This window comes from Schistocerca serialis, chromosome 2 (assembly GCF_023864345.2).
Source record: "Schistocerca serialis cubense isolate TAMUIC-IGC-003099 chromosome 2, iqSchSeri2.2, whole genome shotgun sequence".
In the NCBI taxonomy this organism is placed as follows: domain Eukaryota; kingdom Metazoa; phylum Arthropoda; class Insecta; order Orthoptera; family Acrididae; genus Schistocerca; species Schistocerca serialis.
The window spans coordinates 798,985,404-799,013,153 of NC_064639.1; the positions used below are offsets into that span (position 1 = coordinate 798,985,404).

Consider the following 27,750-nt stretch of genomic DNA (forward strand, 5'->3'; position numbering starts at 1 on the left):
ATGTGCAGGAGCTCCATCGTGCATGAACCACATGTTGTGTCGTACTTGTAAAGGCACATGTTCTAGCAGCAGAGGTAGAATATCCCGTATGAAATCATGATAACGTGCTCCATTGAGCGTAGGTGGAAGAACAAATTAAAATGAGCTCTAACATGGAAATTAAGCGTTTCCGGATATATGTCCACTTAACATCTTTTCTTTATTTATGTGTGAGGAATGTTTCCTGAAAGTTTGGCCGCACCTTTTTGCAATACCATATATATATATATATATATATGTTTGAGCGGCGAAAACGGTTTATCTTATATATATATATATATATATATATATATATATATATATATATATATATATACGTGTGTGTGTGTGTGTGTGTATATGTGAGCGGCGAAAACGGTGTAGCTTTCAATGTTAGAGACGACATCAAAATTCTCTTCCCGAGAAACCTTGACATCATGAGGCGTGACGTGAGCGTCCATTGATGGCCTACGTGAATGCTGCCAACTGAAATGCTTTGTGAAATATATTTGTGGGTCGTTGCGTGACGATCAGTATGAATTGACCTGAATTATGATACGTTCTTTATACAATTCTTTCACTTTTGAGTGACTTGAGCGGCCTCTACTAATTGTGAAACGTTTTGCTTAGTTATCTCATAGCTGTAGCCTCACTGGCGCCTCTCTCAGCTAGGCGTCTCATGCGGCGGCTTGTGTCACTTGGTCCTTAAACGGGCCCTAGGTAGAGATGAAGACTCCTCCTTATTCCTCACACCAGAGATACTTGTACTCAACTTGTGTGGTACAACGAGGGTAAATTTATGGAATTGTCTTTGGTTGCAATATCTTTGAGATGTAGTAGGGAAAAACCTCGGAATTGCCATCAGTGGAACAAGTTGGGACAAGGCAGTCAAGATGTCGACGAATGATTCTAAGGCGCCTGTGCGTTACGTCAAACGTGTGCAGTTTGGCATCCTTTCTCCAGATGAAATTGTTAGTAAATAATAGTCGGATCAGCTATTGTGTGTTTGAAAATGTTTGATTTAAAGTGCCGTATTTTCAAGATTTTTGTACCCAGATTCTGTTGCGTAATTTGAAGTTTTCATTAGTAGTTGTAAGAAACATTACCCGAACATGATTGTGTTAGGTTCTTAATATCTGGACAGATATTGAAATTCTTGTAGTGTTGCGTGTGTGAAATTCTTGTAGTGTTGCGTGTGTTTTGTCAGCACAAAAGGATAAAAAGGAAGAAAGTCCTTGATAAATTTGGTTGATTTGTGGGTAGATTTAGTAGGATCTTGGGAATTAGTGATATGAAGTTTAGTTTTGTATGCAGAACTATCTTCCAGTAATTTAGCATAAAGCCTTGCAGGAGATGCCATTTTGCTTCTTCGAAAATGATGTGGCTTATTCTACATTTGACGTATTGTTTTATGGATGGTCTACAATCCATTCGGGCAATAGTAATATTTTTGAGTGGGAAATATTGCTTTCTCGTTGTATTTTCTATTAAAATAAGATAATGTGCGATGAAAGCTGCAGTGGGAGTTTTATCCCCACCAGAAACTTAAAAACACCATAATTTCCATCAAAGCTTCAGGTTCAGTGTTTGCCTTGGCTGAGTTTCCGTTTGTTTAGGAATATAGAAAAATCAGTGGTGTATGAGTAGAACCACTGAGTGATATTTTTGGCACGTGAATTTGAAGAAGCCATTAGGCATAGGAAATTGTTACATTACTTTGTGTACGGAACCCTAATGTACTTGTAGTTCATAGTTTCTCCAACACCAGCAACTTCATCGAAATATTGGCAGTTCTACGTGAATTTTTGTAAATATTGTAATGCATATTAGTAAAAGAATAAATTATTTTGCTTCCTGCTATCCTTGTCTGTCTTTGATTGGTTGATTTACAATACTACAGATAACTGTGTACTTGGTAAAGACCAGCGGTATGAAGATGTGAAAGTATAGCAGTTTTGGCACCTATTCTTTTTAACAAAGAATAATTTCTCCCAGTTGTATGTAATCACATAATACCTATCCTTCTGACTTGCAAATAGGCGCTTATGAATGTAAGTTTGAAGACCATTGAATAAATTCCTGTACTACTGGAAATTATTTAAGCTATTAAATAAGGATGAACATTTTCACTTTTGTTCTTATTGACAGAGAGAGAAAGGGGGAGGGGGAGCAGGGGATAAAAAAACCTGTGTACATGAAATTGCACTCAATTTTCCGATTACATGGTTTTGCAATATTGTGGTGAGAAAGGAATTTAATTAGTCTTCAGTTTATATAAAAGGGTGATGATGTACATTGCTGTCTGAATTGGATGATTGATAGGGACATGGGCTAGACATCAAAATGTCCTAATCCGTAAGGTGTATGAGGGGAAAGTAGTATTAAAATAATAAAATTGGAAAAATTCAGTTAGAAATTGATTTAACACAAAATTGACATATCAGTTATTTGGTAATACTTCAAAAGGCTGCGACAAGCAACAGTTCAGCACTAAGTTTATCTGTTGAGTGTGAAATTTAGCATTTTCTGATTGTTCAAACTAGGACACAACAAACTTACTGCTCCAATGTGAGCCTGTGTTCCATGAGTAATAACCTTTGTTGTCACTGGGATGTTGATACCTAATTTTCCTTCCTACCTTCTTTACTGTTGTGGAATTGTGCTATAAATTGTTTAATTTCTATGATTGTTTATTGTTCAATAACTTAGGTGTTACAGAAATGTTTCATATAGACCGTGGAAGAGTAGGTCATAAGTCGCCAAATAGTTGTAATGTTAAGCAGTGGAGAGGTGTTTATCTCACTTTGATGGGAAACTATATGAAAACTAAGAAACTTTTTATCCCTTTTTGTGCTTGCTGTTCGCCTAGTGCCTCATGTGTTATGGATAGTGACCATGTTAATTCATTTTTATACCTATAGTTACTTTTTATGCTAGAAAGTGATAGTTGAGTCTCTTGCAGTATTCAGATCACTCGGCTCCCTGTGAGTGAGATGGTGCAGTGGTTAATATATGGAACTCACATTTTAAAGGATCAGAATTCAAATATCTCTCCAACCATCAAAATTTAGCTTTTTGTGGCCCTAAGTCATGTAAGGCAAATGCCAGGATGGCTCATATGGAAAGAACACAGATTACCTTTTTCCACATAAGCATGTGTCCTGTCTGACCTTTGTTCCTTTTCGATATTTCATGTATTATATTGAGTCATCCTTCTGTCTCAGTAGTTGTACTTACAAAGTTAGAAAACATTTTCCTTCTATCCTTATGCAAATGAAAAAATTTTCCTTCTATCCTTATGCAAATGTATTACTGTGTGGGTTTTCCAAGACTTTAAAAATTCATGTTTGTGTTTTTACTGAAGTTGAAGGGAAAGTAAGGTCCTCATGAGACAAGTGACATTGAAATGCAATAATAGCTTGCAGCTGTGAGTATCATATACCACTTTTTAATGTGTAATAGTTTAGTTTTCTGGGTGAAGATATGCTGGTATCACATTTTTCTGTGCTGAAGATTTGGTTGTGTCCTCTACTGCACAGAGCTTTGTGGTACTGAATTTTAAATGGGCATTTAATATGTCGTCATATGTCTTTTCAGCGACGTATGTCAGTCACAGAGGGCGGTATCCGCTACTCGGAAACGTATGAAGGTGGTCGACCAAAGCTCGGTGGGCTGATGGATCCACGACAGGGTGTGATGGACAGAAATTCCCGATGTCAGACCTGTGCAGGTGAAATCACTGTAGTTGTAACAAAGCAATAATTTTTATACTTGGTTTAATTCTGAGTGACTTATTGTTTTTTTGTTGCAGGAAACCAAACTGAGTGTCCTGGACACTTTGGTCACATAGATCTCGCAAAGCCAGTGTTCCATGTTGGTTTCCTTACCAAAACTATAAAGATTCTGCGTTGTGTTTGTTTTTATTGTTCAAAGCTTCTCGTCAGTCCGGTAAGACAGTAGTATTTATGTATATTTTATTTCAGTCTTTCGATTAAGGTAGAATAATAAAATACTATTTATATGTGTGTCCTTTAAAGTGTTCAAATCATAGAGGTAGCAGTGTAATAAAAGGAGCACTGTTAAGTTTCTGTAGAGCATAGAAAATAATTTTTTTTTCTTTAGGAAGATTGTATTTCTTATACATTAAATTTTCTTAACAAAATTGTTCCCTAGTTTATGAATTTGCTTCTCTCATTGATTAAGCTGTTTATGAATTAATGATATAACAACAGTGTCGTATTTGTGGCTTATGCACTCATCATTATGCTGACAATGTAACAAATCAATATTTCTCATCATTTCAGACTAATCCAAAGATTAAGGAAGTTGTTATGAAATCAAAAGGCCAGCCAAGAAAGCGACTTACTTATGTATATGATCTGTGCAAGGGAAAGAACATTTGCGAAGGTGGTGATGAGATGGATTTGAATAAAGATAACCCTGATGATCCCAACAATCAACAGGTACAACTATACCATATTTCAGTCTTACTGAAACTTACTTCTGTGATCCACCAAAATTATGAAATTCTTTTGTTGTCAGCCTCGTAAGCAAGGTCACGGAGGTTGTGGCCGATACCAGCCAAGTATTCGTCGTGCTGGACTTGATTTGACTGCTGAATGGAAGCATGTCAATGAAGATTCACAAGAGAAGAAAATCAGCTTAAGTGCAGAGAGAGTCTGGGAAATCCTGAAACACATAACAGATGAAGAATGCTTCATTCTTGGAATGGATCCAAAATTTGCAAGGCCTGACTGGATGATATGTACAGTACTTCCTGTGCCACCACTTTCAGTGCGCCCTGCTGTTGTTATGTACGGTTCTGCGAGAAACCAGGTGTGTTTGTTGAATGCTGAGTGCATTCTCAGGAACAGAGAGTCATTATAATAGCAAGTTGATTCTCTCTCTCTCTCTCTCTTTCTCTCGCTGTCTGTGTGTGTGTAAGGGGGGGAAGGGTGGTGAACACTTTTTTATTTATGCTAATGCTTTGCTTTCATTAATTGCGCAGAACTCTCTTGTAAAATCAAAGTGTAATATCTACTTTATGTACTGTTGCATGTACATTTTTTTATCTTTTGTTTGACTTATTCTGCATACTTTGAGTTACTGTATGCAGTTCTGTAAATGGTTAATAATTTTGTGTGCCTTTGTTTTCCAGGATGATCTCACACACAAGCTCGCTGATATTATAAAATCCAACAATGAACTGATGCGAAATGAACAGGCTGGAGCTGCAGCACATGTGATATCAGAAAACATCAAAATGTTGCAGTTCCATGTTGCCACACTAGTCGATAATGATATGCCTGGTCTACCACGGTAAGCTGTATTCTTCATTAGATGTTCAATGGGTAATAGTTGATAAGTGCAGTTCATTATGAAGTGTGTTTTAATAAGGTGACATGCACAGTTAAGTAAGAAATGAACCACTCTAAACAATGAAGTACGAAGTTAATGGAGTTGATTGATTAAATTTTGCCATGGTGGTACAATGGTAAGTATTTGTTTAGAATTTAATTTATTAAAATGTCAAAGATGAAATGAATGTAAGCTAACGGAAAAACACCTTTAACTTTTGCAATGTATCATCATACAAGCCTAAAGCCCAGCGTTATTCTCTGTACTCATAGATTTGAAAGTGTATTTTCCATTTGAACCAAGGCTCTTAACCAGTTGTAATTATTGTGGAGTAGAGTTCTCAAAAAAAAAATTGTTTAGGATGATACAACTGCTTGCAATGATCCAGATGTCATTGCTGTCTTGATTGGAGAAAACCAGAATCTTACCTTACAGTTGTTCAGATTGACATTGTGTTGCTAAATCTTGTATTTTGCAGAGTTCCGCTAATGATGCTTGATACTTTGTGATGACTGTGGCTTGGAGGCCACTTTGATTATTGCCTTGTTAAGTACACAACATTTAATTGCCTGAGAGTTTTTGTAGGTTTAAACACAATGTACCACATGTCTTGCTTTTGCATTTATGTTAGCTGTTATTGTAGCTTTCCTTCACTTATTACAACAATTTAGAAAATTCCACAAATTTTATAGAGAATTGTGACAGTAGTGAGTTCTGTGCATATACATCAGAGTGTAGGTTATATTTAAGACATAAGCAGATTATTTTTCTCCATACATCTTGGATATTCAAATATGCTTAGCAGTGGCATAGTGGGTAGCTTTCCATTGGTTACAGTGGAATTGCAGAATTTTTTGAAGGTACAAACTCAAATGGTGCAATAATTTTATAATTCATTGTTTGTAGAGTTGACCCTACTCTTTTGCAATCTTATTTTAATAATGCTGAATTATTCTGGTGTCTTAATTTTATGGTTTATTAAGGATTGAAATTTTTATTTATGAAAACTATTTGTTCTGGTTTTACAAAATTATCTTTATGTTTCTAGTGCAATGCAGAAGTCCGGAAAACCTCTGAAAGCCATAAAAGCTCGGTTAAAAGGAAAAGAAGGGAGAATACGAGGCAATTTGATGGGTAAACGAGTGGATTTTTCAGCAAGAACTGTAATTACTCCTGACCCAAATCTTCGTATTGATCAAGTTGGTGTTCCGAGGTCCATCGCACAGAACATGACATTTCCTGAAATAGTAACTCCTTTTAACATTGACAAGTAAGTCAGTGTTTTGCTGTTATGATATGAGTTTGATTTGTTAAAGTGGTAAATGGCAGACATATGTGTTATTATTATTATTTGTTAATATTTTATCATTCCTCAGGCCATTTTTAACTAAAAGTATGTATTCAACTTCACTAGTAAAGTGACAAATTTGTGATTTCTGCAGCTCTCCTTCTTGTTACCTTTAACACAGATTTATCTATACCCAACTTTAGGTTTTCTAAAATAAACAGTTTTTGTCTTGCTGATAACCCTTGAGAATTCAGATTTAGTGGTATTGTTGACCTTATCAGTATTAATGTTTAATGAAGGGAATGTATGTCAAGTCATGGAGGTCTTTGACTTTTTGTAACATAATTTTGTTAATTAGATGTTCCTATGCAGATATTGTAAATGGTTGTTTCTGAGCAATTATGTGCCCAAGTTGGGAAGTTTACAGTAGGAAATAAGTTGATGACAGTGATACTGAAAGCAGTAAATGCTTATTGGAAAAATTCATAAGAAAATCGGTATTAAAATTACCAACAACCATTACATCCTTCTTTTGTTCTCTTAAATAGACCAGTTGAGATTCATGATCATTTATGAACATATTAAAGTCACCTGGTGGTGCTTGGTGTGCACCTACTATGACAAAGGATATTTTGTGCAACTCTGTCACGTGTTTCTATATTGCGCTCCAAGAAAAATTTTACTTGTCACATAACATTGTTTTTCCTTGCGAATTTCAAAGAAGTTATTAAATTTTAGTTAGCAGTGCTAATAATTATATCATTTACTTTAATAGAAAGGATTTAAAAACTACGCAATAATGAGTAGGGTGTGGTGTAACTCTTCTGTCCACGAACTTGGAGTTAAAGTACTCTTTCAGGAAGCCCATATCTAACCCGGAATAATCACTGTTAGGGAACATATGTTATTTGTGTTACTGTTAATCATTTAACTTTCTACAGGATGCAAGAATTGGTACGTAGAGGAAATTCGCAGTATCCAGGTGCAAAATACATTGTCCGTGACAATGGAGAACGTATTGATTTGCGTTTCCATCCAAAATCTTCAGATCTGCATTTGCAGTGTGGATATAAAGTAGAACGCCATGTCCGTGATGGAGACTTGGTGATTTTTAATCGGCAACCAACTCTTCACAAAATGTCAATGATGGGACATCGTGTTAAAGTTTTACCATGGTCAACATTCCGTATGAATCTCAGGTGAGGACAGTGTTTAAGCCAACCTTTAAAAAAATTATACATATGTCATTTATGTTATCACAACAGTGAGACAATAAATTTTCCCATAAGATTTGTTTCCGTGCCATAGTTTTTAGTTTGGTTATGGTTTTTTTGACCGGTGTGAATGCTACAAATGATTTCTCAGTTCTCTTTTATTTATTATAAAGAACAGTTGCTTCATTTGATGATTGTTCATTATTATGAATGTTTAAATGAGTAAGATTTGTAATTAACTAATAGTAGATTAAGAGTATAGAGGGTGGCCAAAAATTTCTGAAACACTTGTAGTGATGTTGCAGGTCAGATCGTACAGATACACAAATGTTAAGAAAAAAATTCAACACATTGCACTGTTTCCTTGTTATTTAGCATTAAAATTAGCCAGTGGGGTGTCGTGCTCACGTTCAAGCAGCCTACCAGAGGCAGTGTTGCCCAAGAAGTACTTTGTTTGGTTAACTGAAACTTGAATGCACGACGACCTGATCTGCTAACTTCAGCGCTGAATAACTCAGAAACAGTGCATGTATAAAATTTTTTTCTTAACATTTCAGTCTCAGTACAACCAGCCTTGCAACATCCCTAAAAGCGTTTCAGACATTTTCTGACTACCCTGTATAGTGTGTGACATATTGGCTTAAGGTGTCTGCATTAGGTATCTAATTTGGCGTTTATTGTTGAGTTCTATTTCCTCAGAGTCCGAAAAAGTAAAATCATTGTTTCTTTATAGTTGCACATCACCATACAATGCTGATTTCGATGGTGATGAAATGAATCTGCATGTGCCACAGTCAATGGAGACAAGAGCAGAGATTGAAAATCTCCACATCACTCCTAGGCAAATCATTACTCCTCAAGCAAACAAACCAGTTATGGGTATTGTGCAGGACACACTCACAGCTGTGAGGAAGATGACAAAGAGAGATGTTTTCCTTGAAAAGGTATTGTAAAATGAGAATTTATAAACATTTTTATAACGGGAAAGGAGCTTCTGAAGAAACACTGCAAGTAGATCAATGCTTAATAATACTGTTTAGATTTTGTTTCTAAGGTTGTTGAAACATTTTATTTAGTTTGGATGATTTTTATATTTGTGGAGCATATTGTCAACTTGTTATAGGTGATTAACTACATAACTTCATGTAGGTTTTTTAATTCATGTTATCTTCAACTACTCGGTCTTACAGTTATTAATATTTCAACTTAGTAGTTAAACTCATCAGCAGTATTTCTTTAGCAGACCTGAAATGCAAATTATCTAATAAAGGGAGGAGAAACTGTGATGCCAACTATTATTTTTATCTTGCCAGCATTTTCCAAGTTTCAGGTTGCTATCCAATAGAGTTTCATCTGCACCATGAATCCCTTTTATTTCCACATGGCTTTACAAATGCCAGCGAAAACAGATGACTCTTGTTCCAGAGACATGTAGTATTTCGACTTACATTGAAGCAGTGATTCTTGACAGTAACCACACTGTGGTTGTTTAGAAAGTGAACATACGATACCAACTTGCTATTTCTTTATGCATGAAATAGTATGTTTTGCCTGATTTTGAAAACAGTATGTCTGTTCCTCCTCTTGCAACTTTCTTCTCAAATGTGTGTTGAAAATTACTAGTTATTGATCTCCAAAGATATCAGTGCCATCAGGGTGTTAAACCTGAATCTTGCTTCAGTTTCTCCTGCAATATTTGAAATTACTACCTCAGTTCTTTGAGTTTTTTTTATCTTTTAGTGAGATTTTGTATTACTGTAATTAAATTACCATGATTCAACTTTCAGGAACAAATGATGAATCTTCTTATGTTTCTTCCAATTTGGGATGGAAAGATGCCACAACCAGCCATTCTAAAGCCTAAACCTCTCTGGACAGGTCAGTAAATAAAATTATCAAACTGTGCTTTTGTGTTTAAACATTTTACAAAACTTTCATTGACCGTAATCAGAGAGATCATTATGTGAGATCACCGTTGAAAAAAGCATACAATTTTCATGTTGGGGGTTGAGTTAAACTGGGATAGTCAATAAATATATCCAAATAAACATTACATTTATTATGTAACATGTAAAATAATGCAAAGTGAAGAAAGGGTAAACTACTTGAAGGAAACACGAAAAATTAATTATTTGATAATGTAATAGTTTGTGATTTCACAAATTGTTAAATAACATTATCTCCTTTGTTACCTGGATTAACTTTGTAATAGCGGATAGTGATACGGAATACTGAAGTGTTTAACTATGTTTCCCTTTTAGCATTATAATGATAAGTGATTGAGTTGATGGCTTTGCAGTTGCTTACTATCTGGATGTAACGCTGAAGTAAGTTTTACCTTTCTCAGTGAACATGCTCAGCTGTATTGATAGTAATGCTTAATAACAGTTTCTGCATCACTAAAGGTCATGAAGTAATATTAATGTCCTTTGTCATTGTAACTGTTCAGGTACATAATCACGGTTGTAGAGATTTTGCGTTTGATGTAAACTGTCATGATTACTGGGCACCACTCATTTCTGAGTTTTCTCTCTAGCAGTTATAGAAATATCTTATGTAGGTACCACTGGTGGCTTAGAAGACCATTCTGTTCTAGATAGCATCTTCTTGGTATTTACAATGAAGAGACAGTTGAGAAAGACTTGATGGGAGAGATGTCCAAAGATATTGTGACAGTACAGACTGTTTACTGTGTCCATGTCCTCCCACTTTCTGGGTGAGGTTAGAGATGTGCATGTTCCAGAGAAATATTTTATTGATTTATAACTGAAACAAGCACATCACTGTCTGTCAAGGAAATGGAAGGATATGGAAATCGTAGTTCATACTGCCACAGAATCTTTTGGGCATCTTTCACACCAGGTCCTTCTGTTTCAGATGAGCATCAGCCATGATGCTGTCATTGTCTGAGAGAGTGATTCGAGTGGCAGATTGTGCAAGAACTAGGGTTTCAGTATGTTTACAGCAGGCCATATCGGCCAAATACTCTCTGAAAGCATTTGACAGTGGTTACAGCACTTTAGTTATATGAGTTGGAGAAGCCTTGTCAGATCGGTATTGCAACTCTTATCTAGATGAGTTTGGTTAATCATTTTTAATGAAATCTGTTGTGAGCTCAATTTTTAGTTTAAACTAATTTATAATTGGAATTCCTCGGAGGTGTCAAATTTATCTAGAAGTTGATCGTTAAAATCACCTTGAAGTGCTTCATTCAGTTATATTAATTGTTTAAGGCAGCTGACGTTCTTTAAAAGCCTTTCACACAATATCAAAGTCCTTTGTTAGGTTGTGGCATGTTAACATTTTTTTTGCAACTGCCTGGCACAGTAGCTCATGTCAGTGGTGCTTTTGGAGGAGCAAAAGGCACACCAAGATTCAGAGTGAGTTCTGTCAGAGACGGTACAAAGCCTATTCAGCAGAGTTTTAGCAAAGATTTATTCTGCAATGGAGAGCAGGGAAATGACACAACCGTTACTGCAAATGCTAGGGTTGCGTTTCTTACAAATGATAATTATGCTTTTTGTGACAGTTCATACTATTTCTTTTCCCCACATTAAAAGAATTAGGCTGAATTTTCTTGTTGTGAGAGGTATAGTTCTCTGTATGAGTTCCAGAAGAATATTGTCTGGGCTGGGACTCTTTGCTTTTAGAATTTTAAGAGCTTTGCTGCACTCTAAATGGCAGAGGTGCAGCCATCCAAGAATGAGGAGGATTTTGCCACAAATTCCAAATAACGTCTTATGTACCAGATACATTAGGGTTTAATAGTAAGTTAGAATTATTTCCAGTTCCTCACGATTTTTTTGGCTACCAGTGAGAATAGTGATATTGTCTAAATTTTCTTATTGAGGAATTTTGGGCCCATAGAGATTTTTGGATGCCTGTATGTAGGTTCCCTAGGATACCTGCTGCTGTCTGGCTTTTTGCTGTCTCCATTTCATCTTTTTTACTCTAGAGAATGGATCCTGAACAAGGGACAGATGGGCTTCTCTCTGTCATCTTACCTTCAGCAGGTAACATCTTTTTACTCAGATAAGTGACATCGGTGATATAACGTGTTGACGCATTGTTCAACAATTCTGTTTTAATTTCTTGTCAGATGGTACTATTCATCAGAAAGACTTCCAAATATCCTGTTCAAAGTTTTGTTGGAATAAAGTAATGTTGTGTTTAGGTTGTAAATTTGGGCGAACAATCTATGTACTGTTGCCCAACCATACTTAGATTTGATAGCATAAATTTAGAATGAGATTTTCACTCTGCAGCAGAGTGTGCGCTGATATGAAACTTCATGGCAGATTAAAACTGTGTGCCGGACCGAGACTCGAACTCAGGACCTTTGCCTTTCGTGGGCAAGTGCTCTACCAACTGAGCTACCCAAGCACGACTCATGCCCCGTCCTCACAGCTTTACTTCTGCCAGTACCTCGTCTCCTACCTTCCAAACTTTACAGAAGCTCTCCTGCGAACCTTGCAGAACTAGTACTCCTGAAAGAAAGGATCTTCAGCATTTTTTCTTCACACCACATTTCAAAAGCTTCTATCATATTCTTGTGTGAATTGCCTATTGTTCAAGTTTCACTTCTATCCAAGGCTGCACTCAAATACCTTGAGAAAAGACTTCCTAATATTTAAATTTGTATTAGATGTTAAGGAATTACTCTTTTTCAGAAATGTTTGTCTTGTTGTTACCAGTCTCCATTTTATTTCTTACCTACCTCAACCATCATCAGTTATTTGGCTGCCCAAATAACGGAACTCATCTGCTATTTTCAGTGTCCCATTTCATAATCTAATTCCCTTAGCACCTGATATCCTTGGACTATGTTCCATTATCCTTATTTTACTTTCATTGATGTTCTTCTTATCTCTCTTTCAAGACTTAGCTATCACCAACATTATTACCATGTCATTGGCAAACTGAAAAGTTTTTACTTCTTCACACTGAACATTAAATCTGTTTCCAAATTTCTTCTTGGTTTCCCTCACAACTTAACTCAGTATACAAAAATAGAAGGAAAGGACAAATTGTTACTCACAATAAAGATGACACATTGAGTTGCAGGCAGGCACAGTGAAGAGATTCAATTGACTACATCTTCTGATTATTAGTGTCAACAGGCCCTGGTCATAAGATAAATAACTGTGTGCTTCCTTGCTTCTGTCTCTTCCATGCCTCTCCTCCCCTGCCACTCCCCCCCCCCCCCCCCCCTACCTCTCCAACTCCCTGCCCCACAGCCCACAAATATGTAAATTGAGATGTCGATGTAATCGTAGCTGCAGACTTGTAAATTCATGATAATTTATATTGAGGAAATAAGTCTGTGAGGTTAATTTTTCAATGGAACTTGGTATGCAACAGTTACACTGTAGGTATGTAAGTTCTAACAGATTGTCAAGATTAAGGCAAGTCGTTCTCTTTAATTTTTGTGCCTCAGCTTCTCAGTGTTCGCCTTCCAGTTGTCTGTAACCCTTTACTTGGAAGGTATTGTAATGCAGTTGTAAACTGATTTTTTTTTTTTTCCCTTCATTGTGTTCATAGTTTTGAAGCACAGAAGCTTATTAAGGCATGATGCATACCATAAACATACTGTTCTGGTGTCTGACCTTCTCTTTGAAATTCCTGACCCTGCTATCATGCTACATCTCATCAATTTAAAAAGAGCTAATCTCCATTTTAAGCAGCGCGCCATGAGTAAATATGTTTGCATCGAAGGCTACGCCGAACTTAACGGTAACTCTGTTCCTCTGAAGGCTTGATTGCACTTCCCTGCACAATGTAATTATATCTCACCATCCAATTTTACTGTGAGTGCAAGTGAGCGTGAGCACTTTTGTTCGCCTAGCTGCATCCTCAACAGGCCTGTGTTGTGGTATCATGTAAAAATTTGAAGTAAATTGGTCAAGAAAATCTAGAGATTTTTAGTAACAACATTAAACAATGACTTTATACAGTAGTGTGTATAAGTAATATATTTTGAACCCATTCTGATGTGTACAAGAAATTTAAACTTGTATGGAAATTCAACGGTCAATGTGGCACAGTTTTTATGGGTTGAGTGAACTTGTACTTTATGGCATATACCACAGCCCACTATTTAATATATTTTAGTTAAATCAGTATATCCTCCTCTTAACTTAAGCTGTAGGGTCCATATATATTTTTCCGTAATAGGTGTTTTCCTTAAATAGTTTGACTCAATTATACTAAGTGACATTTTTATGTCATATAAATAATATCTAATCACTAGCTCATTTCCTAGGAATGTAAAATAGGCTAATAGGAATGAAACTACTGCACATTTTCAGTCTGTGTGTAAAATCACCAGCAGGTGTCTTGCTTCAAAGAAAGTGTCCAGAGAGAAAACCTAATTTTTATTTGAAAGTTGTTTTATTCAACTAATGTCATCGGATGAATGTGATTACATGTAAAGTTAAATATTGTTCTTTGTTTTAAAACAGTCAGTAAGAGTTGTTTGCTCTATCCTTCCAACATAATGTACTGACAGAATTTACCGCAACAACTGCTTGACATTGGGAAAACTTAATTGAGCTGAGGAAGAATAGTGACGAACAGAGTCAAGCTCTTCCACAGCCACAACAAAACGTATTGCAGGTGCATCATCATCATCATCATCATCATCATCATCTCTGCCACCACTACAATAAACTGTTTCAGCTGAAGAACGAAATGTGGACTGTCCTGACAGTCAACATTCCTGAAATGTCATAGTTATTGAGACATCTGTGGTAACCTTCCATTCTTCTTCAGGAAGAGCACTGTCTCCTACAGTGACCAATGCTGTACAAAAGTGAGCATTTTCAAATCATTCTCAGTGCAGTAGGTTGAGTCCCAGCACTATAGGTAACAATAAACTTATCCTTAGTCTGTAATATGTTTCCTTTCTCTCTGGTAATAAAATTAATCTCTATATAACCACCTTAACTTGTTCTCATAGGATGCATTATGTATTGGTCCAGAGTACCATCTGCAGTGCAGTTTGCAGGATAAACATAAAATGTTGTTGTTGTTGTTGTTGTTGTTGTTGTTGTTGTTGTGGTCTTCAGTCCTGAGACTGGTTTGATGCAGCTCTCCATGCTACTCTATCCTGTGCAAGCTTCTTCATCTCCCAGTACTTACTGCAAGATACTGAGAAATTTTGTTACCTTCTGTTGTGGATTCTATCTGTCAGTAGTATAAGAAATCTTTGCTCATCTGCTGCAGTAATATTGTTACGTCTTCTGAGTAACCTTCTAAAAAGTTTTGCTATCATTTAGGCATTTCTGTGGGCATTCTAAGTGTGAAGCATTGTTTTTAAAACACCTAGTTTTTAAGTCCTTGAATTTTTAATGATACTTTTCATTTTACAAAATATTAACACACAACAGTGCAATCGATGTTAACTTGTGGCTTTTTTTTATAAGGGATGTAAATTGAAAGATACAGCAATGTCATGGCAAAACTGAAAATGTATGTGCCTTAATATCATGAAAAACTGTCTGGTCAGTTGAATAGTAAATTTTCTTCATTTAGTGAGTGTAATTACACTAAACTATCATAGGCACAGAATTTAGCGCGTTGGTAAACAACAAAATACTACAATGATTTTTGATTTACATCAAATTTTTTTCTACAGTCAATCACGTTTCTAGTTCAGTTAATCTTTCACATGATACATCTTGGGGAAATAGTATCGTTCAGTGTACTTTTTGTAATTTTATGAGGAGTTAAAAGTGATGCTTGCTGTGTGTGAGGTGCTGCATTATTTTGGAAACTCTATCACGTGAAAATTTATCATTACTACTCTTGTCATATGGGAAATTTGAAGGAAACTATGTTGAACCAGCAGCTTTTAAATTGCTGTACAGTCTCCATAATGATTCAGTTTGTTAATTTGGGAATTTCTGTACTCTTATCTACACTATTTTGTGTCATCTAATGAAGAGTTCTTAGTTTACTGTGAAATAAAGAGTCAATGCTATGTTTACACCATATGAAATTTACATTTTTACCATAATATATGACCACACATCTTCACATACGGCAGTATTACATATATCTGTGACAGTGAAATTAAGCTTTAAAATGTTGAATTAATGTATTTACTTCCCGGTTTTGCAGGCAAGCAGTTGTTTTCTCTCATAATTCCTGGTAACGTGAACATGATTCGTACTCATTCCACACATCCTGATGAAGAAGATGATGGGCCCTACAAGTGGATATCTCCAGGTGACACAAAGGTAAGATAGAAGTATTTGCATAAGGGCAGAAATGACACTCCCCCCATCCCTCTCCCTCTCTCTCTCTCCCCCTCTCTCCCCCTCTCTCCCCCTCTCTCCCCCTCTCTCCCCCTCCCGCCCCTTTTCACTCCTGGTACAAAATTTGCTGGCAGTATTGCTCGATATGGCAACATATGGCCTCGGAATTGAGAATGTAAACTTCAGTGGACACACATGAAGATAACCCAGCTGAATTAAACATGAATTTCATTTAACATAATTGATTTTTCCTCCTAGGTAATGGTGGAGCATGGTGAACTTGTGATGGGCATTCTGTGTAAGAAAACACTGGGAACCTCAGCTGGTTCTCTACTGCATATTTGTTTCCTAGAATTGGGTCATGAAGTGTGTGGTCAATTTTATGGAAATATTCAGACTGTAGTGAACAACTGGCTGCTATTGGAAGGTAACTATTTAGTGAATGTTTAACAGACTTTATCTTAAATAACACTTATAGCTCAAGGTGATATATTAGTGTGAAGATGATAGTAAGATTTTGAATGCAAGCATTACAGTTGAGCTATAAGTGCTACTGTTTGATATAGATCCCACATGAATAAGTGGAACCAGTTCACTTGTTGATGAAGATTTAAACTCTAAAATGCATCACTCACAAATGTAACATTAAAGTGTTACAAATACTTTTCTTTTTACGCGTTGCAAAAGAAGTTTTTAGTATCATCTAAGAGCAGCGATTATTTTGAAATATTTATATCAAATATTAATAGTTATGTTACTCCAATTGTGACAGTTATTTTGGCAGTTAAAATTGTGTTTGATGCATGCAATAGATAAAAATATAAGTTTTTTCCTGTAATTTACTATTTTATTATGCAAGTTACACAGAGGAAAAGTACTACTCATTTCTCATTGAGGCTTTCTGACAGCCACCCTGTATTGAATTTTACCACCTGAAGGATAATTTAGAAGTGCCAGATATTACATATTGGTATACAAGGTGGACAAAAACCAAACAAACACCTTCTGGAAACAATTTTCCACAACTAATAGGAATTTCTCAAATATGAAAGAGCGTTACTCATCTGTTTTCCCAAGAGAAATTGAAAACTAGACATACTAAAAATACTCAGTAAATCTTGTGCTTTGTTGTCTTGCACCCTAGAGGCTCTAGTGAATGAGAAGGAAAGAAAGTGCAGAAGTATAGAGGAAACTAATTTCAAATTGAGATGCTAAGAGGTACTTACTGTATATGGAGGATGAATATTTTATGTGGAACACTGAAGACCAAGAACTTATTTTGATTGCATTCTAGGTGTGCTGTAGTCTTACCTTTATCGTATAAGTTTTCCACCTCGTCAGAAGCATGTCTTAGACTATTTTGTTTGTGTCATACTTTTAAAACACTGATTTTTTACGTTGCTAGGTCACTCAATTGGTATTGGAGACACCATTGCTGATCCTCAGACTTACACAGAAATCCAGAAAGCGATCAAAAAAGCTAAGGAAGATGTAATAGAAGTTATTCATAAAGCTCACAACATGGAGCTTGAACCAACTCCTGGTAATACTCTGCGACAGACTTTCGAGAATCAGGTACTGTCGTCGTACAATGGTTTACAAAATGTATTCACACTTTGAAATGCAGGATTGAACCATAAAATATGTAAATATTGACTATCTTTTTTTTAACTTACATTTTCTCTGATTTGTAGGTGAACAGAATACTGAATGACGCTCGAGACAAAACTGGTGGTTCTGCCAAGAAGTCTCTGACAGAGTACAATAACTTAAAAGCTATGGTGGTTTCAGGTTCCAAAGGGTCAAACATCAACATCTCTCAGGTAACACTAATTGCATGCTTTCAGATGATGAATGAAAACCGTACATTCTGAAATGAAGTAATTGTTCTTTGTAATGTACAGGTCATTGCTTGTGTGGGACAACAAAACGTTGAAGGAAAGCGAATACCATTTGGTTTTCGTAAACGAACATTACCACATTTTATTAAAGATGACTATGGTCCTGAATCCAGAGGTTTTGTTGAAAACTCATATCTGGCCGGTCTCACACCCTCAGAATTTTTCTTTCATGCTATGGGTGGTCGAGAAGGTCTTATTGATACAGCTGTGAAAACTGCTGAAACAGGTAATTTTGCAGTTTGTCAAAAAGTCTGTTTCTTGCCTGAAAATCGACAATGTTTCACTTGCTGTTATTTTTTAAATAAGTTTATGAAAGCACATACATGATTAAATATTGCAATCACAAACCAATCTTCGTGTGTTAATGATTTTTTGTTGTTTTATTAGGATACATCCAGCGTCGTCTGATAAAGGCTATGGAAAGTGTAATGGTGCATTATGATGGAACAGTACGTAATTCTGTGGGTCAGCTCATTCAGTTGCGTTATGGGGAAGATGGGTTGTGTGGCGAGACTGTGGAATTTCAGAATCTCCCAACCATCAAACTCTCAAATAAAACATTCGAAAAGAAGTTCAAGTTTGACCCAACAAATGAACGGTAAGATAGCTCTGCTTCCTTGTCTGCTGCCCAATATGACTTTTTTATGTGGAAGTATGTCAGAATGCCTTAAAAACAAGAATTTTGTGATAATAGTTTTGATTTGCATTCAGAATTTTAAACTGCAAAAATTGCAATGCTCTTGGATTACTAGAGTCATGTTATACTTTAAATATTCTCTTTGCTGGTCATAAACAAGTTAGGACTTTTCATTTTTTTTATCAGTGGTTTAGTCAAAAGCAATAATAGATGGATTATGAGATTTAAATGAAATCATACTTACCAGTGTCCTAACTTGTAGATTATGGATTTGAAGTAATAGTGATCACTTCGATAATCCTAATGGTGGACCTTTAGTGCAAACACATATTTCAACAAAGTCTACTCTCTTCTAAGGCAGTTAGTGTTTGTTTCCTGACCTATTAATACCATATGTATGAGTACTTACAGTGATACCTATGTTGTTGTGACACAGGAAAATCCTGTGCGGAATGCCAATAATGCAAGGAGTAAAGATAACCACTCACCATATTATTGAGTTAACTTGCACATAAACAAGACAGAAAACATAACTTTGACTTCTGACAGTGTCTTTCAGAATTAGAGTGCGTGCACACTGTGACCGCCCCCCCCCCCCCCCCCCCCCCACACACACACATTTACACGCGCGCCCACCCACCCACCCACCCACACACACACACACACACACACACACACACACACACACACACAGAGAGAGAGAGAGAGAGAGAGAGAGAGAGAGAGAGAGAGAGAGAGAGATACTTTTTTTTTGAGGGGGGGGGGGGTGTTTCAGTAACTTAATGCCTCAACTGTAGGGTGAGTGGCTATCTTTGCCCCCTGGCATTATTTAAGACCTGTGTTCACATACTATTGCAGCATATCAAAAGTAGAAAAAATATTGTATTCAGATTCTGAGTGACCTGTTCAATCTTTCTCACCTTTTCTAATCATCCCACTATCTTCCCTGAGAAAGGAGCTAACATTTCTATTAGGTAGAATAGTAGAAGGTAAGTATTACTGTTCTGTCTCCTTGCAGTTTTAACTACATTCTTCAGCAAGGAAAAGATTTATTTGCTTGGCATGTGATATTTTATAATTTGTTTAGTTAATAACATTATTTAGTTTACAGAACATTTCAGCCTGTGTAAAATGCTGTGGAATAGGAGTAAGTACAATTAGTGTTGATAAGATGAGGCTGTTCTTTTTACTAATAAATCTGATAGAAATATGTCTTCTCTATACTGTCTTTGCAGTGTTTTCATTTGATTAATTTTATAGGCACCTGCGTCGAATATTCCATGAAGATGTCCTGCGAGAATTAATGGGCAGCAGTGAAGTAATATCTGAACTTGAGAAGGAATGGGAGCAGCTGTGCAGAGATCGCGAGGCTCTTAGGCAGATATTCCCAAGTGGAGAAAGCAAAGTTGTGTTGCCATGCAACTTGCAGCGTATGATATGGAATGTGAAGAAAATTTTCCATATAAATGAACGTGCCCCTACAGATCTTAGTCCACTCAGAGTTATTGAAGGTAAAAACAAAAACAAAGAATGTACTTAAGTCAACCTTAAATGAAGCATTGAAGTAATGTTCTTTCTACACTTATTGTATTTGATTATGTTGGGATCATTTTTGTAAAAGATGGAATGTTTTGATCTATTTTAATTTTTCATGAATAACACTTTATTTTAATGGTTTCATTCGTAGATTAAAAGAGTGAGAATGTTGTCACATTGATTGCAGAGACGTTTGTAACTCATTATTCATTTTTATTGAATGTAATTTTATCACAGCAATTTTCCTCTGCAAGTTTAGAATCTAAAAAAAGTTAAGTTATTTTAAAGCTAAGCTCACCAAGCCTAGTATGAACTTCTTTACAGTGTATGTTATGCAACATGAATCACCACCATACAACGAACTCAAACGATCACAAAGAACTTCCGTTGTTGATATCATTGCAAGCAAGACATTTTTCTGTCAGTATGTTTGGTAAAGTATTGACCAAGTGGTTTCCTGCACTAGATTCATTGTCAACTATCAACTTGGTGAGTGTTTTTCTGATTCATCTAACCTTTCGGCATATCCCACAGTATAAACCCTGAAGAACAAGAAGACCACAACTGTGCAAAAAATGGCTGTCTTTGAAAAAACATCTACATCTACATACATACTCAGCAGTCCACCATACGGTGCGTGGCGGAGGGTACCGCATACCACAACTACCATCTTCTCTCCCAGTTCCACTCCCAAACAGAACGAGGGAAAAATGACTGCCTATATGCCTCTGTACGAGACCCAATCTCTCTTATCTTTGTGGTCTTTCTGCGAAATGTAAGTCGGCGACAGTGAAATTGTACTGCAGTCAGCCTCAAATGCTGGTTCTCTAAATTTCCTTAGTAGCGATTCACGAAAAGAACGCCTCCTTTCCTCTAATGACTCCCACCTGAGTTCCTGAAGCATTTCTGTAACACTCGCGTGATGATCAAACCTACCAGTAACAAATCTAGCAGCCCGCCTCTGATTTGCTTCTATGTCCTCCCTCAATCTGACCTGATAGGGATCCCAAATGCTCAAGCAGTAGTCACGAATAGGTCGTATTAGTGTTTTATAAGCAGTCTCCTTTACAGATGAACCACATCTTCCCAAAATTCTACCGAAGACGCCTTCCCCACAACTGTCATTACAGGCTTGTCTCACTTCATATCGCTCTGCAGTGTTACGCCCAAAGATTTAATCGACATGACTGTGTCAGGCGTTACGCTACTAATGGAGTATTCAAATATTACAGGTTTCTTTTCCCTGTTCATGTGCATTATGTTAATTGTGCCGTACTTTGCTCAGATGTGTGATTAGATGCTCTGCAACTTGTCAGTCATCCACCTGATTGAAGAATGTGTTAAAAAAATTACAGAATGTGTTTAAAAAATTACAGGTGCATTTTCATTTACTGTTATGTCAAAGAACAGTGCTTAAATAATGAGTGCAGGAAAGTTCTGCAGCATTATTGGATATGAAGAGAGTATTCCTGAAGAAACAGTGTGGCTGTTGTTTACTTAAAAATTTATATCTGGTTTTATCTCTGCAGAAAATGACGACACACCTTTCGTGCAAATCATCTATTTTGTTCTGAACCATTTGCAGTGTAATATAATTTTCTCCATTTCTTGGCTTGAGTTTTCTCACCACAGCCTGATGGTAGGAATGCATTTCTCCACTACACTTCTCTGTGGTATTTTGGAGTACGAACTCCATAGCTACTCTGCAGACATCATAGTGGTTTCTTTGGCGTAGTTTTGAGTGCTGCACAACCTCAAAAGTTTGCTGACTCACAATACATGGCTGCTATTTTTACACAGTATCATGATCCAAATATTTTGAGATTGACACTCTTGTATGTGGCAGTAAAAAGACCAGAAAAATTCACATTTGCAAATATAGGTCTGAATTCTGCCTCAGAACTTAAAATTATCTTATAAATGCTATTTCATAACAAATTGCATCCAGATGAACAATTTTTTTTTCAGAGGTAATTTGAAATAGCTTTATTTTCTGCATATAAATATTGTAAATTTATTGTAGGTAATGGATGTTTCAAACTGCAGTGGTGTCAAATACCGCTAAAGTTTGGGCCTCAGCTATCTTATTTTCGGAAAGCAGTTGTGCAGTAGGTGTTGGAAAATGATTTGTGTTATGTGTTGCTTGTTTTTATATTTTGAAAAGAGTGAAGGTACTAATCATGGTCCATCAGAATTCAGTTAGGACCCTCGCCATACCAGAAGAGATCAGCGATCTCTATGACCATGTCATTTCTGCTTAAACAAACACAGAACACAGTGTGGACTGGGTGCCCTACGAGAGAGAGATGAGGCTTGTTTCCCTGCACACACAGAAGCTTCTTATGCCAAAACTAATCCCATTTTCACCCAAAATTGATTCTGATTTTGCCAAAAATGGTGCTATATTTTCAGGCCCCAGTATTACATTCCAAAATGATATCACTTTCCATTGTAAGACATCTGACACCCATTCTGACATTGTCATATGCATGTGTGTAGAAAACTTTGTTTTTATGAAAAAGATATCTTATAAAATTACTTTTGCTTGTGAGAAAGAAATTTTCCTGGCAGAAATAATTTTTTTTTCTTGGTTATGATTCAAGCTTTTTCCAAGTTCTAGTGAATTTTGTTGGCTTTTTGGATTTTTTTCTGTCAATCAGTATTTGAAATTATTAATGATCACAGGTAACCTCTTTGCTGGAAAAAAAACTTATGTTTTAACAGGTCCTGTACCAGTCAGCTAAAATTACATTGAGAAAACCTTCCTTTTGTGCTTCTCCTAGTTTTCTTTTCTGTTTTCATGTACTTTCTTATGTCATCCTGTGTTTTCCTTTAAATTACAGTATCTTGAAGCGTGGAGACACATTTTGTTGGAGAAATTTGCTATTGAAATTATCAAACAAATGCTACGTCATAACAATTTTTCTTTACTTTGACTGCTACCATATTCAGAGAATTATTTTCATATAGGTCCCACAATGGCTGCCGGCCTATTTTTCTAATATAATGATTTCCTATAAATTACTAAGTCATACACTGCATATTTTAGAAAAATATGGAATTAGGTACATCAAAAATTTGAGCAGAACATTTTTTTTTTTCCTTCATACGTACCACTCTGCCATTATCATCAATTACTTGTTTTTTTTCCCTGTTTTGCAAATGTTTGCTAAACAGATTATTTGGTTTACTTATTGAGTTTTCACTACGTTATGTAAAGGAAATTAATTCTTCATATAAAATGAATCATGTTGATTTTTTGCAGGTGTTAATGACCTTTTGAAGAAATGTGTCATTGTAGCAGGAGAGGATCATCTGAGTAAACAAGCAAATGAGAATGCTACTTTACTATTTCAGTGCTTAGTGAGGTCTATACTATGTACAAAGAGTGTTTCAGAAGAATACAGGTTATCTACTGAAGCATTTGAGTGGCTAATTGGTGAAATAGAGACAAGATTTCAACAGGCACAGGTATGTATGAAACAGCAGTACAAACTTTACAATTTCCTATTGTTCAGAAATTTGCCATATTTGTTTCATTCCATCACAATATTTTTTGGTGTACATGATTTTACTTCATTTTGTAAGTATCCTATGTTCATTTGTTCTATTCTTCCTGATGATAAAGTTAAACAGATACTCCCTTTCCAAACTAATGTCCTGATATTTTTCACAAGAGAGTGAGTCTTTTACCTGAGACACTATTCAAGGCTGATAAGTTGTGCTAATCTCATTATGTACCATATAAAAAGAATGAGGAAAAAGTTCATAGATGGTACTCTTTTTTTTTAATAAAAATGAACCACCTGATTTGCCATTCAGTTCCAAAAATAATTTGGAACATAGTTTGAACTTAAGGCAACTGTTTAACTCTGTTTTATCTTGCTACTTGTCAGAGGATGTCGGCAATTAAATATTGTTTTTAGTTTTTTACTTAACTGTAACAAGTATCGGTTAATTTCACTAATACCAAAGCAGGCAATTTCATTTATTTAGGAGATTGTACCTGGAAGTGTACTACAGTGTTAATGCATCCATAATTTTCCTGGCCCAAAGATGATGTTAATTTGTCTTCATCTTCTTTTAAATTTAAGCTTAACTTTTTGACATGCAATTCCAGTTACCTGTACTTACGTATTCAATTTAGTCTCTTCACGGTCAAATTGACTGTCTTCACAGTTACAATACTTCATGTGAGGCATCATCACTATTCATGTAGTTGTAGAATTAAAATGGGTATATGATGGGGACAATGCCAGCTTGTGTCTTCTAAAATGCTGCATAGAACAGTTAATTGCCACTATGAGCTAAAATAATGTCTATTACTCTGTTTGCATATTACTTTGGCTTCCATAGTACTTGCAAAGCTACAAAGCCAGACATAATCAAGGTGTCTGTTATTATTATTATTATTATTATTATTATTATTATTATTATTATTATTTTAAAGGGGATATACAGTTACCAAAAGTGATTAAATGCAACTCAAATATTACTGTTTTCTCAGAAATATTGAACTACTTCCTCCATTCGTATCTGAAATGAAGGATTTGTTTTTGTGTAATGCCAGCACAATAACTAAATATAAGTTACAGAATTGTAAAGTGTACTTGTTCAATATGAACCATAGTTTTGTGAATTTGTACTGGGTTATGTGTATTTAATCTCTTTATAAGATAATTTGATTGTAAAATGTTCACAGTGTAGTCCTGGTGAAATGGTGGGAGCTTTGGCTGCCCAGTCACTTGGAGAACCAGCCACACAAATGACACTGAACACATTTCACTTTGCTGGTGTATCTTCCAAGAATGTAACCCTGGGTGTACCAAGATTGAAGGAAATCATTAACATCAGTAAGAAACCAAAGGCTCCATCATTGACAGTATTCTTAACAGGTGCAGCTGCAAGAGATGCAGAAAAAGCAAAGAACGTTCTTTGTCGTTTGGAACACACAACATTGAGGAAGGTATGAAACCGTCCATCATAACCTGAGATTTTATTACAGTGAGTATATAATAAGTCTGTGAATATGATAGGGGAGGTTAACAGCCTGTCGGTGGTGAAGAATGAATGTTTAAATAAGATAATACAATTTAACAATGTAGGAAAATACAGTGTGTTACTTACCGTAAAGAAGACACACAAAGTTCTAGACGGGCACAATTAAGACACCTGGAGTTTATTGTTCGATAATACAATTTAAATTTAGTTAGGCTGGTGCATGGATTATGAAAGTGGTGAAAAGTAATTCTACTTTATAACTTTTATGACTTAATAGGAATCTGACAGTGCTTTTTGATGGCACTCAGGCAAGACAATTTGTGAATTTTGGTATGTCTCAGCAAAAAGTTTCAAATACATAAATATTATTTATGAAAGGCATTTACTTTGTGAGTGTTGATGTCTTGTAGGAGGATTGCGTCTTTGTTTGGTAATTGCTCGTCAGCTAACAAAGGAATCAGTGAAAACATCACTTTTGTAATATTGGAGGTAATGAGATTTTGGTAGACCAGTACAAGAAATCATAAGTCGGTAGCCCAGCTATCAGACATGTCTTTTTTTTTCAAAGAACATACATGACTTTTGTCCCAGCCCTGTGGCTCAACTGGGGTCCATAACCCTGGGAAACTAATAATATAACTTCATAAGCAGAACAACTATGTTAAATATCTCTGTGCGCTTGTTCAGCCTTAACGTATCCACTGTTTAGGGAGTGTTGACTTTACTCATTTGTACTCCATTGTCGTATTAGTCAACTATTCCTCAGTATTGTTTATGACTATAGTGCATCAAGCCAGTTAGATGATTTTCGTGGAATAAATGCGAAAGATTATTGTGGAATAAATAAGTTACAGGCGAAGTGTATGAACAAATGTAACATCCATTAAAAAAGTTAAAATACTTTTTTGCATCATTATTTTCATATTTATCTGCAATGATGGGAATAATTGATTAAATGCCTTTTTTTATTACAGGTGACTGCAAATACTGCTATCTATTATGATCCTGACCCGCAAAACACAGTCATTGCAGAAGACCAAGAATTTGTAAATATCTACTATGAAATGCCAGACTTTGACCCTACTAGGATATCACCGTGGCTACTCCGTATAGAGCTTGATCGTAAGAGAATGACAGGTCAGTTAATGGATGTTACTTTCCTTCCACATTAAATAGCCAGTAACATTGTTTACAAATCAGATTTGCATGGGAATCTTAGGCATAAAAAATGGCAACATGGTCAAAAACATAATTTGAAGAAAAATAATCACTACAATTATTATTGATGGCAAACTAATTGTTAACCATATTACGGAAGAAACTGTCTTTAGCTTGACTTTGATGAAAGTGAATCTCAGCTTATCAAGATATGATACACCCAGTACATAGAGTTTTTTGACAACTTGTTCTTGGGTCTTCCACATTTCTGTCAAGTATGGTGAATTTGTTGTCCATTTTGACAATGGGATCTGTATTTGTTGTATCAATAAGATCATCTCATTGTAGACAGACACGAATCCATCTTGTCCATTGGTTCCAGCCGAATCATCATACATGTCCGTATCCTCATGTATTAAGGCTGCAGCCATGGGGCATTGTGAGTTGTAAGTGGTTGCCAGTTTCCAGAGAGTGGAAAGGGACTTGTGTAAGACCAAAAGGAAGACATTTGGAGCAGTAAACAGTCGTTTCCAGTGTTAGAATGGATTGACAGGAGTCTTATAGCATAGGAAACTCATGATATCTCTGCCATAGGAGTGCAGATCTAGCTGAAGGAAAGCTTTAGTGATATTAGCTGTAATGGCTAAACATCGTAGGCGGCATTATGGTAGCACAGCCATTACTTGTGGTTGAAGGTTAGGACCAATTTCTAAATCACCATTAAGTGGTGGTGCATCTTCTTAATTAGCAGATCCAGCGAAAACAGCTTTTTCACTATTTTAACGACTGAGTGTTGTAAACGTCTCGTAGGTCATTGCGTTTTAGTAGACACGTTTGCAAGGTAGCTGATCATCTTAAAGGATTTGGGAACTTTTTAGGAAGAATGAATACAGACTTATTGGGAGAACAACTACTGTCGCTCATACTGGAAAATACGAAGTGTATTTAACTCCTACAAAATTGTGGGATCACTCTCCCTCATTGAAGGTTTGTGTTCAGAGCTAATACCCATCTACTCCAAATTCCAGAAACTCCTTATGATATAATTCGTTGACTCTCGTGCTATGAGATCAATAACATTAATGGCGGTGTGGATTTTTGAAGCACCTGGTTTAATTCTGCTAAGTAATCAGCTGAACCTCGAGGACGTTAAGATGGAGATATTCACATGAGCAATCTGTCATGAACAGTTTGCCAATATTGATAGACTCCCAGAAGCATATTTGTGGAAACATTCATGCATTTGTAAAATGGGCAGTGGTAGGTTACATGCTTATTTCTTATTTATGGCATCTCATGCCACAGTTGAGTGGGTGCTGAAGTAATGTGGACTGTCGATTAGGCTTTGATAGTTATTTGCTCGTCATTCTTTGTACCTCTT

The 27,750-nt window shown here is 36.0% G+C and overlaps 1 protein-coding gene across 1 annotated transcript in view; it reads left to right on the forward strand.

Annotated features, from left to right (window-relative positions):
• The first annotated feature begins 840 nt into the window (after window positions 1-840).
• Window positions 841-27,750, forward strand: part of LOC126458040 (DNA-directed RNA polymerase II subunit RPB1) — a 48,960-nt gene continuing 22,050 nt past the window's right edge. The window contains exons 1-20 of the mRNA XM_050094832.1: window positions 841-989; window positions 3,616-3,748; window positions 3,830-3,966; window positions 4,323-4,481; window positions 4,561-4,854; window positions 5,177-5,337; window positions 6,425-6,646; window positions 7,606-7,863; window positions 8,612-8,822; window positions 9,666-9,756; window positions 16,000-16,118; window positions 16,395-16,563; window positions 17,542-17,711; window positions 17,831-17,959; window positions 18,041-18,263; window positions 18,425-18,635; window positions 19,935-20,185; window positions 23,476-23,681; window positions 24,913-25,176; window positions 26,186-26,348. Coding sequence (XP_049950789.1) covers window positions 912-989; window positions 3,616-3,748; window positions 3,830-3,966; window positions 4,323-4,481; window positions 4,561-4,854; window positions 5,177-5,337; window positions 6,425-6,646; window positions 7,606-7,863; window positions 8,612-8,822; window positions 9,666-9,756; window positions 16,000-16,118; window positions 16,395-16,563; window positions 17,542-17,711; window positions 17,831-17,959; window positions 18,041-18,263; window positions 18,425-18,635; window positions 19,935-20,185; window positions 23,476-23,681; window positions 24,913-25,176; window positions 26,186-26,348 — 3,649 coding nt within the window. The 5' untranslated portion in view covers window positions 841-911. The remainder of the gene's footprint in view (window positions 990-3,615; window positions 3,749-3,829; window positions 3,967-4,322; window positions 4,482-4,560; window positions 4,855-5,176; window positions 5,338-6,424; window positions 6,647-7,605; window positions 7,864-8,611; window positions 8,823-9,665; window positions 9,757-15,999; window positions 16,119-16,394; window positions 16,564-17,541; window positions 17,712-17,830; window positions 17,960-18,040; window positions 18,264-18,424; window positions 18,636-19,934; window positions 20,186-23,475; window positions 23,682-24,912; window positions 25,177-26,185; window positions 26,349-27,750) is intronic.